The sequence below is a fragment of the Rhamphochromis sp. 'chilingali' genome, assembly GCF_963969265.1.
Source record: "Rhamphochromis sp. 'chilingali' genome assembly, chromosome: 9".
Classification (NCBI taxonomy): Eukaryota; Metazoa; Chordata; class Actinopteri; order Cichliformes; family Cichlidae; genus Rhamphochromis; species Rhamphochromis sp. 'chilingali'.
This window is the reverse complement of record NC_137936.1, coordinates 40,204,864-40,221,354: the sequence shown is the minus strand read 5'-3', so window position 1 is coordinate 40,221,354 and position 16,491 is coordinate 40,204,864. Positions and strand designations below refer to the sequence as shown.

The following is a 16,491-nucleotide window of genomic DNA, read 5'->3' as shown; positions in this document are numbered from 1 at the left end:
GTAATCTGATCTGAAGAGCAGAAACGGGACTCGCATGTTTGGAAGCTCAGCCATGTTCAGATCACGGTTCATCTCCTGATTATTGATGAATATCTGTGATCATCAGCCTGCCAGACGGGTTATTCATCTGATGAACTCGGCTCGAATGTTTTTCCACTTTTGTGTTGTTTCTGCTCTGAGGCTCTCGTGGACTCTGAGGGCTCGCCTGCACATTTAAAGAAATCACATCTTGTGTAATTAAGGCGGTATGAACAGTAAACACAGCCTCTGCAGGGAGTCTGCCCCGGCTGGTCCAACATGGTGGCGTTAGTCCATCAGACCGCCGGTCAGCTGCCTTGTTGGGAAAGCAGCTGAACAGCAGCCACAGGACTGGATTTCCTCTAATAAATCAGTCGTTTGTGACTCTGACAGATGAGCAGAACAGAGCTGCTGTAATGAGCCCCAGGTGCGCTGCTGTTAGTGTACCTGCACCAGCCGGGAACACTGACGCACGAGCGGAGACCTGAGGACGGAGCTGATTGATAAAGTGATCAGAAACTCAGGTGAAACATCTGGATCCATGAATGATTGATGAGGTTCAGGCCGGTTCAGCTGCAGAGCTGGATTCTTCCACGGGGCTTTGATTCACTCTGCCTTCATCAATTTTTCATGGCAGATGTTTTAGGCGAGCCTCAGGAGGAGGAGCCTCAGGTGGGAGCTCGTTCCAGATGGCTGACTGAGGTTACCCTACTGTCGTGTAGATATCGTCATGCCTGCACTCTTGTGTGTTGCTCACAGGAAACACAGCGCACTGCTTCATTCAGGGGAACACTCATCGCTTTAGGCTGACTTCCTGTTGTCAGTAGGTGGCGCTGCAGAGCGAAACATCAGCGAGGCCTTTCGCTAAGACGACAAATCAGAGCTGTGTGTTAAAGTGAGGAAACTGGAATCTTGTAATGATGGAGTGAAGGAGGCCGACTGTCTCCTGTCAGCTGGACTCATCCACGGCCGTTAGCTGGGAGCAGATTCGTGTCTGACACATAGAGCTGGGCGATAGAACGATAACGATATGTATCGCGATATAACTTTTACTCGATAGAGAAATTAAGCTATTGCGATAGACCTCGCCGCTCTTGTCCTCAAAAAAAAAATAAAAAAAGGTCAGCCGATCCAAATTAAGTAGCGCAGAGCCGAACCAATCACAGCCGCAGCGTCACGTCGCGTGACTTGTTACGTACAGCACAAGTGCCAAGCAGCACGTGTGTTTGTTTGGGAAGCAGCCAGCGCGTAATGGAGGAAATGAGTGTGCCGACTAGAAAAATCAACCGAGCGTGACCGAAGAGAAAACAGATGATGGTTCCAACGCCGGAGAGATTGTCGAACGGAAGAGCCATAGAAGCTCCGTAGTGTGAAGGTATTTCGGCTATTTCAAGTCTGACAAAAACAGAGTAGCGTGCACTGTAAATTGTGCCGAAAGCAAGTCTGGAAATACAATAAACTGGTGCATGCGTCACACTGTGCGCCACGTTATTGTTTCGGTGAAATGAATTTCTACAATACTGTTACTGTTAATTCTACTCTCTGCAGTGTTTAAATGCTTACATATACACACAGTTACTGTCCGTCCACACATACGACTCGGTTCTGCTTCTATGCCCCAGCTTTGTTTACTTTTTCCCACCGAGGCTTCTAGACTTCTGATTGGCCAACATTTCTGCACGGTTAGGAATCTAGCGCCACCTGCTGCTTTGGCATGTTCATAGCAGCGTTTCCTTCATTTCTGCCTTTATGTGTGGACGGGATTATTTTTTAAAACGAAAACGGAAAATCTCAGTTTTCAAAAATACCCGTGTACGTGTGGACGTAGCCTCAGTCTCTGACTGGAAGCGCTGATTCGTCATTCGGCTTTTGTCAGACTAAAGTAACTGTTACAACTGTTTGAAAAGCTCAGCTATACAACAAGGAGAGATTGAGAATTTCCTTTTAGTTCTCAGTTTATTTGATACTGACAAAAGTTAGTCAGTTTTGTCTGTTCTTCTGTAAAACAAACTAAGATTTATTTTTAGAATTAATATTTTGTTTCTAAGTGGAATTGACAATTTAGTCTGTTTCGTTTGTTCTATTTTGAAACTTAAACGCTTTAGCGGCTGCCTTTTGTGTAGTTTGCAATATTTGCCTTTATTTATCTGAAAAAGTCTCATGTTCCTTAAGTACATCTACCCTGTTGAACTTATTATGGGAAATAAATATTTAAATAAAAACAAGCTGCTGATTATTTCACATTTTACTTGTGAGCAACGGCACATTTAAATCTTACAAATATAGTTATTTGGCTTATATCGTGATAGATATCGTTATCGCCTGAAATGAAAAAAACATATCGTGATATGAAAAAATCTCATATCGCCCAGCTCTACTGACACAACAAGAATATCCTCCTGTTCACGAGGCTGAGCATTTAAAATAGGGACGTGTAGCACTTCCTGTTTTGCTGCAGCTAATTTCAAGCTCAGAGCTTCAGCTCACCGACGAGTCCAGTCTCAGCGCGAGGCAGTAATTCAGTACAGCTTTATTTAAAAGGCACCACATCAACAGTCACCTCCAGGTGCTTCAACCTGTACCACACCGTGACCGCTCAGCTTTCCTCTCTCAGCAAACGAGGACGTGTTTGTATTTGTATCCAGGATGTGGAAAACTGCTGAAACTACAAATGAGCCCCAACAATCAGACCACGCCCTATGAGCAACACGTTGGTGACAGTGGGCACGAAAAACTCCTTTTAACAGGAAGAAACCTCCAGCCACACCAGGCTCAGGGAGGTTTTCAGATCACAGCGTCGCGTTGCCCGCTGCTTTCTGGCATCTGCACGCCTCGCTTGGCCTCAGCTTTGCAATGCCGCCATGTTTGCCACGGCTAACCCTCCAGAACCGTTGTTGCTGGAGTCCACCATCTGTTCATGATTCACTGCTCATAATAATCCTTCTTTGTCTGATTCTGGGCTGATTTAGCCCCTCCCTCTTTTAGACTGACTTTCTTCTGATTGGCTGTCCCTTATGGAGGTGGGTGGAGCTTGTGTTGTGTAAGCTCTGCCCTGCTGTCACAAAGGCAGCCTGAACTTCAGTGTAACTCCTCGTTCCCCGACGTAAACGCAGCTCAAACAAACTCGGCGATATCCCAGGAAGTCGCAGCAGATCGGGACGTTAGGCTGTGAAGGTGCTGCTAACAACGAGCGCGGGCAGCAGCAGGATGTTTGGTCCTGAGTCTGCTCGCAGAGTTTTGGTGTGTCGTGCTGATCCAGCGAGCTGCTCGGGGCGCCGCCGCCTCACTGAGCGCGAGGGAAGACCTGCTGAATATTTGATGGCTGCTCTGCCTTCAGTGTTACATAAGAGCACCACATCACTGCTGCTCCCACTTACGTTAACCCCTGAGTGGGCAGGAGATACACAGCAGCCAATCTAACCTTCTGATGAGCACTCCACTGCTCATCATCAGCTGATTGGAGCGCTGTGATTGGCTCGTTTCAGTCCCGCCGGCTCTTTCTCGGCCTGCGTGTATCTCACAAACCCCAGCTCAGAGCCTGCAGCGCTGCCCGGTAATGATGAGCTGTGATTGGACCGATTCGTCAAACGGTAGTTAACGCCACCTCCGGTGAGACGTGAAAACGGCGCTTTGGAAGGAAACGATCTTAACTTATTCCACAAAACAATCCTGAGGCTCGGCTGATCCCGGCGGTCCGAGCTGCTCGTTTGGGGTTGTGGTTCCGCCTGCGGCTGGCGTCTGCGGCCTGTGGGAGGATGACGGCGGTGATCTCGTGTGTGTGATGGGATGAATCGGAGCCCGTCTGTGTGGTTCCGCTCGAATGTGTCGAGCTTCTTAATGAAGTGTGAAAACTTCCTGCAGGCTTTGAAGGGTGCCATCCGCCCCCCTCCACCTGACTTGCCCGTGGTGCTGGTGAGGTGTGAGCTGATTGGCTGCAGCCAAACGGCCTTTTCTGCGCTCCCTGAAGGACGTGCAGAGCAATCAGCAGCTTCAGCTCGTTTCCTATTGTGTTGATTTGAAAACAGCGTGAAGAAAATGGTGTGTGTGTGTGTGTGTGTGGGGGGGGGGGGCACAGCACACCTTGTGAAGTATAAAGGGGATCATGTAAAGAGTGTGTGACAGGAAAGGCTGACTCTGTCGCTGCTTGTTCAGCCAGGCGGCCGCGCACACCCTGAGAACATGATAACTGAGATGCCTCAGAGGTGGCTCTACCAAAAATCTGAGATGTGTTTGAATATCAAGAGCTTGAGGTCAGAGGTCGCGGTCTCTTGTGAAGAGTTCATGACTGTCCTCGCTCGATACACAGATCTCGGCGCTGCGATCAGCGTCACAGTGCCGCCCAGAGGAAACATTAGGAGAATGATTCTCAACGAGGAGCTGCAGGTCGACCGCGTCACCCAAGGAAAGCTGTCTGCTGATTGGATAAGCCTTCAGCCCCCATCCCGTCACCGGCGACAGGTTTTTCCAACGTTTCTTTAAAGTACCGTAACTCTTGAATGATTTGCGCATCTTAAAAATCCCAGCGGTTCCTGAAAGCAGCGACGCCATGCTTTCCGCTGATATTAGAGTCCTTCGGTTAATCCCAAGCACTGCGTCACAGCGGCCCGAAGACGAAGGTTGAGAGAGACGAAGGCGCACAGAAAACTGACGCTTTGTCAGACATCGTTTTTCTTTCTTACAATGATTTTATTTTTGATGTTTTTAGTGTTTTATATAAAAATAAGAGTTGCTGGATGTAAGCCCTGATAACAGGGTTTCATAGAACATTGTTTTATGCCATGTTTATTTCATGTATGACAAACACTGCCCCGCCCTCTTCCAGCACCTGTAAAGCAGGTGTATTTGAGGCTTGCAGGACATGCAGGCAGAGCAGGCTGGGTTTATTATCCACTCAGGAAAATGTTGCATAAAAGGAGCACGAGTGTCAGCAGTGCGATGTAGGCCTTTGGCTACAGACTGAGAGGAAGTGTACTGGGGAAGAAAAGAGATGCCCAAAAACAAACCACAGGGTCAAAGGTCACATACTTGTTGTTGTTCAGACTGTAAGTCTTGTAATCATGTACAGTCTCTCTTTCTGCCTCTTTGAGTAAAAACTGTAACATTTCAATTCAGTCCTTTTCTGTTACTAATCCTGATTACGCTCACAGTAGAGAAAGAAGCTACCAGATGTGGAAAGACGCAGCAATCCTGAGGACGGGGACAAAAGCTCACAGCTGATTTTATGACACTTTTACAGCTAAAACAACCAAATAATTCCAGGAGGCCTGTTTAACTTTATAAAGGATAAAGCAGCTTCCCCAGAATCCCACTCTGGAGCGATTCTTTGTGTGTGCGTCAGTCTAAGGGCCGACCTGTGGAAGCTCAATAACTCGAAGCTCTGCCAATAAGGAAGCTGCATGAACGACATCATTTCCTGGTTACGTGCAAGCAGAAGGCGCTCGCAGTTTTTAGCAAAAACAAACAATCAGCTTTAAGTTCTCCAGCGTTTACGTCAATCTCGCTTCACCGAGCTTTCTGATTGGCAGAGTGTTTCACCTTATAGATGGTGGTGGGAACAAGCTTCCATACCAACCTCCTTGCTCTTACTCTGAAAGGTCAGCGACTGCTAGCTGGTGCTGCAGAGTCTGGCTTTGATATCATGTAAACAGGGCCAGTGTTGTCCTGTACAGAGACCTGGAGAGCAGCGTGTCAACAGGACACTCAGTCATATAACACTCGTTCCAAGGAGCTGCAGCTCCAGCTGTAACCTGAAGCTTCCCTACTGTGACTACGAGTTTCCATCGGCTCCTCTGCTCGCCACAGAGCGCTCACGCTGCTGTCGCCTACATGCACACTGGGAATAACGATGCTAATGCTAGTTAGCACGTTTATGATCAGCTGTTGTCGATCGCTCTGACCATCCTCAGATCTTGAGGTCAGCTCGTGATGCTCATCTGTAGTTTAGCCCCCCCCCTACACTCACACACACACACTCACTCACTCACTCACTCACTCACTCACTCACACACTCACTCACTCACACACACACACTCACTCACACACTCACTCACTCACTCTCACTCACTCACACACACACACTCACTCACTCACTCACACACACTCACTCACTCACACACACACACACTCACTCACTCACTCACACACTCACACTCACACTCACTCACACACTCACTCACTCACTCACTCACTCACGCGCACACACACGCACGCACGCGCGCTCACTCACTCACTCTCACTCACACACTCACTCACTCACTCACACACTCACTCACACACTCACACACTCACTCACTCACTCACTCACTCACTCTCACACACTCACTCACTCACTCACTCACGCGCACACACACACACTCACTCACACTCACTCACACACTCACTCACTCACTCACTCACTCACTCACTCACTCTCACACACACACACACTCACTCCCACACACACACTCACTCACTCACACACTCACTCACTCACTCACTCACGCGCACACACACACACGCACGCACGCGCACTCACTCACACACTCACACTCACTCACACACTCACTCACTCACTCACTCACTCACTCACTCACTCACTCTCACACACACACACACTCACTCCCACACACACACTCACTCCCACACACTCACTCACTCACTCACTCACTCTCACACACACACACACTCACTCCCACACACACACTCACTCCCACACTCACACTCACTCACTCACACACTCACTCACTCACTCACTCACGCGCACACACACACACGCACGCACACTCACTCACACACACACACACACTCACTCACGCACGCACGCGCACACACACACACACACACACACACACACACACACACACACACTCACTCACTCACTCACTCACTCACTCACTCACTCACGCGCGCACACACACACACTCTCTCTCACTCACTCACGCACGCACACACACACACACTCTTTAATGACAGTAGGTGCTGCAGGTGTCCCTGTGGGGGCAGCGAGGCTCTGACCTCGGGGTTCGTAGTGACATATTGACGGCTCATGATAAATATTGATCCACGGTCCTGCGGAGGTCTTACCCCACGCCGGCGGGCCGTCCTGCTGTCCCTCTGATCCAGCTTTCAGAGAGTGTTTCCGAGGAGGCGCCACGCTGGCTGGTGATTATGATGGCGGTGGAGACGCCGCTCCAAACTTGGTCAGAGATGTTGTTTAACAAGCAGCTGCAGTGAAGTGTGTCTGTGGCGTCTCTGATTTCACGTGTGAAACATGAGAGCGACTCTGACCACGCCCACACGCTCGCTCTGAAGCGTTTAGATGACTTTGCTGAATGAAATGCTCGCAGCGGCCCTCACACTCACACCTGTACGATCAGGGTTTGTTTTATCTGTAAAATGATCATTTCTGCACGCGATGAAGAGATTTTCAAGGTTTCTGACCAGAATTTTATAAACATTAAGAAAAAACTACTTGAGCAAAAACACCCAATAATAATACAAATAGCTGCTCATTTCTGTGTTTATTCAGACCTGTGTTTTCTGTCTGTGCAGTGGTAAAATAACAGGATGAAAATGGGATGTAAATTAGGGAATTATTAAAAAGAAAACGTGTGTGTATAGAAGTAAAGATGTCTGTATATAAATCTGAATGCGCGCACACACACACACACACACACACACACTGTGCAGAGGCTGAGTGCTGGTCAGAGACAATAACAGCAGTGAGCTGGGCAGTGCAGATACTCGGGTTTATTAACACACAGATGCAGAGAGGACGACACACAGGAGGAGGAGGAGCAGTGAATACAGTGAGGACAATAACAGAAACACGTCTGTGCTGATTGGCCTGTCGGTAATCACATGACTGAGGCAAAACAAGTTTCACAAAGTTCCAACAATGGCCCCGCCCCCTGAATGAATCATTCCAGCTGATGTTTTTATTTATTCATCTCTATAATTCGTGATCTGACTGATGATGACAGTAACTGAACTCCAGAGTGGAGGGAGACGAGGAGGAGGGGCAGTTTCTATTTTTACTGGCTAAAAGCTGCTCTTCTGTGGCGTCACGCGGTGACAGGGCTACAGTGCGACTGGCTCTACGAACAGAAAGAAGCTGAAAGGCTCTACAAAAGGTCTCTCACCTCTGAGCGAGACAACAAGGCATCGTAAACGTTTGTTAAAGGTACAAGCCGTGCTTAAAGGGACAGCCGTGCGCTTGGGTGCAGTCCGTCCTCGCCCCCCGTCATGCTATCTTTGGTTTGAACTCTGCGGCCCGCCACGGTGCGCTGGTTGGGTGCGGCGGGCTCGTCTGCTCTGGAGGGTTTTGGTTAACAGTATCAATCTGTGAAATTGCACTTGGATGTTTTGGATGAAAGCCTCGCCGTGGCCTGTGGGTCCATGCCGGAGTTGTGCTCAGGTGGAGGAGGAGGTGAGGGGGAGTGAGAGGGGAGTGGGGGTGGTGCGTTGCTATGGCATCATGATGGGCGTGTCTGAGAAGACAGACATAATGGAGTCTGTCTCCCCCGCCCTGTGCCGTGGCTGTTGCTCTGCCCCTAGCAGTAACCCTGGCCCCAGGTGTCCCGGCCCTGCCCTCAGCCTGCCATTTTGCTGCTCTCTGATTGGCTCCAGAAACACCACATGCTTGTTGGTACTGACCTTGCGGCCCGGGCCCTCCGTGCTGGCCGGCGGGGTGGGGGTGAGGATGGAGGACTGGGCGCTGCCCGCCCCAGCCTCGTTTCCCAGACTTGGGGTGGCCGTGGCCGGGGGCGGGGCTTTCAGACATGGAGGGCAGCGGCAAGGCGTCAGGTAGAGGTACATGAGCACCAGCACCAGGCTCACCACGCAGCCCAGGAGGGTGGTGAAGCCCGTGTTGAACGGTTCCTGGGGGTCGTTGCTATCCGCCAACACCGTGACGTTGACCTCCCATGTGTCGTTGCGGTGATGCTGCCGGTCCTCCGCCAGACACCAGTAGATCCCGGTGTCCTTCTCGCGTGCCGCCATGATCTCCAGGCTGCCGTTGGAGAACATCTTTAAGGACCCGTTATTCCCCGGGGGCAGCACCGACTCCAAGCTTGGCGACACCCAGAGGAAAGTGATGGCGTGGCCGGAGAGAGTGGTGGCACAGTGCAGCAGCAGCGCTTTCCCCGCCGTCACAGTAACACTCCTCTTCTGGGTCACGGCACTCAGGTTGCACTTCTCCAGGTAGCGTCCATGCTGGAGGAAGCGCACAGTGCCTCTCGGGTTCCCGTAAACCAGACAGACGTGCTCCTGCCTGAAGAAAAGCAGCGACTCAAACTCCTGCTGCTCCCAGGACCGGAACAGGCTGTACATGGGGCACTCGCACCACAGCGAGTTGTTGTGCAGGTAGAGCCCCTTCTGCAGCGAATGGGGCAGGGCCAAAATGTCCTCCAGGGGCAGTTTGGACAGGCGGTTTGAGGACAGGTCCAGCAATGACAGGTGGGGGTGGCTGTGCTTCTGAATGGAAAAGAAGGGGAAGTCTGTGAGGCGGTTGTGGCTCAGATAAGCCTTGCGCAAGTTTGTCAGTCCAGCCAGAGGTCTGCCCTCCACCCGCGAGATCCGGTTATTAAACAGCAGCAGCTCCTCCAACCCTGACAGCTCCTGGAAGTAATGCTCCTCCAGAACACAAAGATGATTGGATGACAGGTCCATGTTTCGGAGCTGAGCTCCGGACGAGTTTCTGAACGCTCCCGGCATGATCGCTGTCAGCTGGTTGTGGGCCAAACGTAACGTCTCCAGTTGAAGAAGTCCTTGGAAGGCGCCGTCCTCCAGCTGCGTGATGTGGTTGTGGCTGAGGTCCAGGGTGACGGTGGAAACCGGCATTTCTCCGGGAACGTGTCTCAGAGTCAGGGTGGTGCAGCTGAAGATATCTGCGGCGCAAATGCAGCCGCCCGCCCGATAGGAGCCCCGAGACGAGGTGACGGCAGCGTGTACGGGGCTCGGCCGGTGCAGCTGCAGGCACACCAACAGCAGCACAGCAGCCCGCCACGCTGTCGGAGAGTCCACAGCCTGCAGGAATTCCGTGTGACCACCGACGTGCGACATGATGCCACCAGCGTGTGTCCCTTACTTTGAAAGAGTCTCAGTTTGCTGTTCACATCCTTCGTGCGCCGCGATTCATCTCATTTTGGCGTAACATGGTCGACACATAAACAGAGCAGGCGGAGGAAGCTTGCTGTTGCTCATAGTGTACGAGTCTGTGCGCGTCCTTCACTCTGAGCCTCTCATCGTCTCCTCTCAGAGCGTGGCTGTGGAGCGCGCTCAGTGTGCCTCCAGGCTGTTTGTTTGGTCTAACTCGGTTAATGTTGTCCACCTGCCAACCCGGCAGACGCCAGGAGAGGAGATGCCTAAATGGGTTATGTGAGGTGGAGGCGTCCCAGCACAGACTCCCTCTGTCAGTGATCCAGGTGTGCTGCGATGTCAGAACACCTGTCCCTGTCGTCCCATTTATCACACAGAAAAGTCAGAAATCACTTCCTGTCTCCTCCTTTCATCCCATATCTGCTCCGTGGGCGTCCTTCTTCAGCTCTGCTCGCTCCGGGAGTTTCCTTTCCGCACTCAGTCTCTGCTGCTGTGACGATGGCGAGCTCCGAGCGCCTCAGTTTGATCCTGGGATCAGACTCTCAGTGAGGTCGGCATCCCGTCTGCTCCACACTCGTCCACCACGCCGCTCTGCTGCTGCCCTGCGCTGTCTCTGGCCGCACTGAGCGCGCTCCTCGCTGCTCCCTCACAGATGTTGCTGTGTGTGTGTCAGTCGCTGCTGCCTCCGTCTCTTGACTGCGCTCGGCTCAGATGTGAGCTTCGTCTGTCGCTTCTGGTGCTTTCCCAGCTCCACCTCTCCTCCTCCTCCACTCTGGATTAACCCTCTCTCTCTCTCTCTCTCCCCCTGCTCCTCCTCCTGCTCCTCCTCCTCTCTGTTTTTGCTGCTCTGCTGCTTTCCGTCTCTTTTTGTTTCAGGCTCACACTTTGTTTCCGTCTCCTCCCTCCTCCTTGCTCCTCTCTCGGAGGCGCCGTGTGTTTCCTCGGAGGAGCGTGAGGAGCAGTGAGATGAACGCTCCTGTGATTTTACTCACAGAGTCAACAAAAATGATACTATGATCATGGTTTGTGTGATGATCAGGAGGAGGCGGGGCTCCAGCATTTCAATCTATGACACCATGAATACTTTGTGGCTCCTCCCTCCATGAACGCCATCTCCTCCGGGTTGTTCTCAGCCGTGTGTGTGTGTGTGTGTGTCCCTGTCTTTTGGTTTTCAGTCACAGTGTGTTTTATGCTGATTTGCTGTCACAGGATTAACATTACACACACACACACACACACACACACACACATTCAGACACGCAGAAACACACGCTCGCGCACACACACGCATGCAGATAAACACAGACACACCGACACACACATGCAGCATGCGCATACACTACAGACACACACACACAGACGTCTGAGCCCGGCGTCTCCAGGTGGCGTGCGTCCTGCCTTTCTGCTGTCGTTGCCCCGCCCTGCAGGAGGACGCAAGCTGATCTCAGCCCAAGGTTAACATGAACACGAGCCCTTGAAGAGCTGAAGCTGACCTCTGACCTCTGACCCTGATCCTACCCTGCTGGACGTCCTGTAACTGAAGCAGCTCCACACAATAAAAACTTTATTAAGTCCAGCAGCAGGTAGAACACGGCGTTCTCTACCACGCACTGCTGTCATTGGTTAGACTGTGACACGTGACTACTGATGTAGTGTTTATTCATCTATACTGAAGCTGCTGAAGGAAGGATGGATGTATTAGAGGTGAAGTTGAGGCTGAAGTCAACGGTGTGAGGCCATGGCTGACTCGGCTGTTCTCCTGACCCTCCCAGACGTCCCGTTTCCTGTGACGTTCCTGTTCATGTGCTCCGTGTATCATTAGTGCCATAGCTCTGAACACGCTGCCCTTTCCTGGTTTATTATTAACGAGGGAACACGATGGACTCAAAACACAGCCGGCGACATTTCCAGCTGAGCTCTGTGACTCAGTTGTGTGGATGACGGCAGCCTACAGGACCGTGGAGGGGGGGCGTGTCGAGAGGCTGAAAAGATAAGGTCACGGGCGGTTTTACAGGGAAATGTCACCATGCTTCCCTCAGAGATCATCCTGTGAGGGACTCTACCCAGTTTGCTCACCGCTGAGCAACGAGCCAACATCTGCATCCAAACAAGAGGGGAAGTGACCGCTTCTGTTTTTCACTTTAAAAGCTTATTTTGGCGCCCTGAGTCACAGCGGCTAGTGCTGCATGTTTGATTCTACAGATTTTTGCCCCCTGTGAAAAATAAAGCCTCAAATCAGAAGTATTTCACTCCCTGGTATAATTCTCAAACACCTATCAAGCACCTATAAATACCTAAAGCAGGTAACTCGTAAGCTGGAGAGGAAATAGCGTGTCACAAATTTAGAAGATCATCATTTAGCCTGGAGAAATAGTTTGCTGCTTTCTTATAAAGCAACCATCTCCAACCTTCCTTTCATATCAAACATCCTTGAAAGAGTAGTTGTCAAACAGCTAACAGATCATCTGCAGAGGTTTATTTGAAGAGTTTCAGTCAGGTTTCAGAGCTCATCACAGCACAGAAACAGCTTTAGTGAAGGTTACAAATGATCTTCTTATGGCCTCTGACAGTGGACTCATCTCTGTGCTTGTCCTGCTAGACCTCAGTGCAGCGTTCGATACTGTCGACCATAATATCCTATTAGAGCGATTAGAACATGCTGTAGGTATTACAGGTACTGTGCTGCAGTGGTTTGTATCATATCTATCTAATAGACTCCAGTTTGTGCATGTAAATGGAGAGTCCTCTTCACACACTGAGGTTAATTATGGAGTTCCACAGGGTTCAGTGCTAGGACCAATTCTGTTTACATTATACATGCTTCCCTTAGGCAGCATCATTAGAAGACATAGCATACATTTACACTGCTATGCAGATGACACCCAGCTCTATCTGTCCATGAAGCCAGATAACACACACCAATGAGTTAAACTGCAGGAATGTCTTAAAGACATAAAGACCTGGATGGCCGCTAACTTTCTGCTTCTTAATTCAGATCAAACTGAGGTTGTTGTACTCGGCCCTGAAAAGCTTAGAAATATGGTATCTAATCAGATTCTTCCTCTGGATGGCATTACCTTGGCCTCCAGTAACACTGTGAGGAACCACAGTGACACACACACACACTGTGTGTGTTCACAGCCGCAGGTCTGACCTCAGCCGGTGCTCTCTCTCCTCTCAGGGTATCCCGAGCTGCCTCCGTCCTGCTGTCCGACCCCTGCTTCCAGCTCCACTCCATCCAGCACCTCCTGGGAGAAGGAGGCGAGTCCTCCAGCTCCTCGGCAGCCGTGGCCTCCAGCGTGCGTCCTGCGGTGGGCTCTCTGGGGTCGTCCGTGGCTGCCCCTGTACCGTCGGCCGCTGGAAACTCGGGATCCTCAGAGCGCAAACACTTCTCCCTGCACGCATGTGAGTAGATGATCTTTGGTGGCTTTGATGGGCGTGGTTACCAAGGTGGGGAAAATGTGACCGGTGGTAGCTGCAGATTTGTGCTTAGTAGGAAGTGATGTCACACACTGCTGTCATCTCTATGAGACACACTCCAGCCTCCGACCCAGCTGTCAGGGTGCATTGTGGGTAGAGCTACATGTACAGGACAGCTTCAGGCCTGGAGTCAGACCAAACAAACGTGTGCATGCAGTAAATAATTCCCTGTGCTTTTGCTGTCGGGATTACGGTCAGGGTGAGCAGCCAGGGAAAGGGTTACGTCAACTAGATGTCCCCACAAGATATGAATATCCGCCGTGTGTGTGTGTGTGTGTGTGTGTGTGTGTGAGAGAGAGTGAATGGGCACCTCCCACACGTGTGAATGCGAGCGTCTTGCTTTGTGGTGGGAGCAGGAAGTTGTCTGCCTGCTGCTGTAATATTCACAATAACAGGTGGAGTATTGGAGTGAGTGTAAACACGCTGATGCCAGCAGCGCTCCAGAGCGAGATCAGCTGGTGCCTCTGATGTGGTCGGAGGTGGAGGCCTTCCTGAATCAGTGTGTGTTTGTCTTCACAGTGATGTGAGATCCTGAAAATAAAAAGATTCCCCCGGTCCTGGTTTCTGCTTCACCATCTGAGTGTGGAGCAGGCTGCAGGGGCCTGTAGCTGTGGGCTCGCTGCTCGTCTGTGATTGGAGATCGGGCTGCAGGGGCAGCTTCTCTTGTGCTGGAGTCTCGTTATGCTGGGCAAACACTGTGCGATTTTTTTTCAGTCGCGCGATTCAGCTCCTGCTCAAACTGCACGATTGACTCGCAGGGGTTAGAGGTTCATAGGTCACGATGCAGGGTCACACTATACGGCCCGATGCTCTGATGCGACCTGAGTGCTCACACTGTGCCTCCATAACATGAAGGTTATAACAGAAGTTCTGTCGCTCGCTCTCCCTCTCTGTCTTTCACTCACACAGACACACCACCACCACCAACTTTGCTAAATTGCTAATGAAAAACATGATCAGGCAGCTGTGATTGAGCAGCATGTAGATCCAACTGTGTGACAAACTGCGGTGACACCCTCACGACCAAGCGATTGATGATCGGGAGCTGGTCGTGAGGTGTTAATCGCGTCTCGTTAACCCACATATACTACACGACGCACGATGAAGGCCAAAACGGTCGCACGACTCAAAAATCGGCTCAAAATGGGCCAAAAATCGCACAGTGTGAGCCCAGCATTACTCGGAGGGCGTGCGAGGACAGAAACACGATGTTTGGTTTGTGCTTTCAGACTGAATCAGCTGGATGCTGCGCCAAGCGTGTGCTTTGGAAACGAGCCTGTAATGTTATTTGGACCTCAGAGTAATTGTGTTTGTGCTGCAGTGGCTTCTGTCATGATCACAGAGCTGTGAGTGCAGCTCAGAGGACAAACACTGCCTCTCGCTGCCACGCTTCATGTTTCAGGCAGCTTTGCTTTGCTCGATGTGCAGCGCTCCGACTCACCGGCCTTCGGGCTGTTTGCTGTGATGTTGGATTACAGCTGATAACTGATAACACTTTTCCTCTCTGCTGTTAGTGAGGCACAGGGTGCTGCAGGGCAGAGACAGAAGGAGAGCAGCAGGAGTGAAGGGGAAGCTTTAAAGATGGCAGTGAGGCCTGCTGTGGCGGTGTGCAGAGCTGCTGAGGGTGAAGTCTGAAGCTGACAGCCTGAGAGCTGGAGGCGCGCTGGCGCTGGAACCTGCAACACGTACGTGAAGGCGGTGTTTCGCTGTCGTCACTGAATCGGCGTGTGACTCTGTGGTAACATCACCCACCTCCTGACATGCAGTCGCAGAAAACGCCTGTGGCCTTATAGTGGAGCTCGCCACAGGGGATGGCCCAGTCGTTGTGACATCCTTATCCGTTGCCACGGCAATGCAGACAGTTTCCATGACCACGATGTGTGTCATCATGTAGAGGATATGTGCCTGGAAGGGAGGTGTCAAAATTAAATATCTGTCCCGAGATTATTGTAGCCAGAAAACATCAAAACGACACCGGGCCTTACCGAGCTCCCATAACCTGATTCTGGAATAACCTGAAATATTCTGGAATAAGGTCAGATACATGAAATAATCGGGATTAACCAGACATAAACACGACAGCCTGAATTGTAAAATAAACTGATACCTGCTGGAGTTAACATGAAGTCCTATAGAAACAGAATCTTTTTAACTGAGATGATGAAACTAGTTTAAACGCGATCACTGATGTCATTTACAGCTCCTCAGTGTGCCACAATGACACGCAGGGTCAGGTTAAAGGTTAAAGGTGCTAATACGTCTCTCAGCTGACAAACACCCTGCACGGCTGTGGGTCACCTCAGAATCAGAGAGACTTTATTTATCCCCACTTAACAAACAACAGAGCAGCACGATGTTGAAGATGAGGACAATAAGAACAGGCGATAAGAGTGAGATAATAAATACACAGTTAATACAGTTTTAAAATTAAAGCGACTGAAAGATGAATAAATAACTGTAAGTGACTAAAAGAATAAAGTGTCGGTTGTATAAGAAGAGAGTAGTTTATGTTTCTGGTCTCATCGGCTGGAGTTAAAAAGCAGAGCTGCTGTGGGGACAAAGGTGGCGCTCCTCCTCCGCTCAGTCCTGCAGGAAATGCAGCGGAGGCGTCGCCCAGAGGGGAGCCATTGAAATGCGGGGTGAAGAATGTGAGAGGGGTCGCTGATGATTTTGGCTGCCTGTCTGAGGCCTGTTGGCTGAAAACCTGCCAGAGTTCTGACAGGCCAATGACTGTAGAGCACGCTGATGCAGTGCGCTGCAGTCTGTTCCTGTATGAAGGCTGAGGCAGTGGAACCAGCAGGTGATGGAGAAGGTCGTGATGCTTTCCAGGAAGGCGTAGTAAAAAGTCATCATGATGGGGGTGCTGACTCCAAAGGAGTTTCCTAAGGAGGTGTAGCCGTTGGTGGCACCTCCTGA

General features: G+C 50.8%; 2 protein-coding genes across 2 annotated transcripts in view; one reads left to right on the top strand and one right to left on the bottom strand.

Annotated features, from left to right (window-relative positions):
• Positions 1-16,491, top strand: part of rnf123 (ring finger protein 123) — a 109,579-nt gene that overhangs the window by 56,079 nt on the left and 37,009 nt on the right. The window contains exon 37 of the mRNA XM_080892507.1: positions 13,277-13,500. Coding sequence (XP_080748633.1) covers positions 13,277-13,500 — 224 coding nt within the window. The remainder of the gene's footprint in view (positions 1-13,276; positions 13,501-16,491) is intronic.
• Positions 7,732-10,811, bottom strand: amigo3 (adhesion molecule with Ig-like domain 3). The gene has a single exon (XM_080892503.1). The coding sequence runs from the start codon at positions 10,057-10,059 to the stop codon at positions 8,464-8,466; it is 1,596 nt and encodes a 531-aa protein (XP_080748629.1). The 5' UTR covers positions 10,060-10,811; the 3' UTR covers positions 7,732-8,463.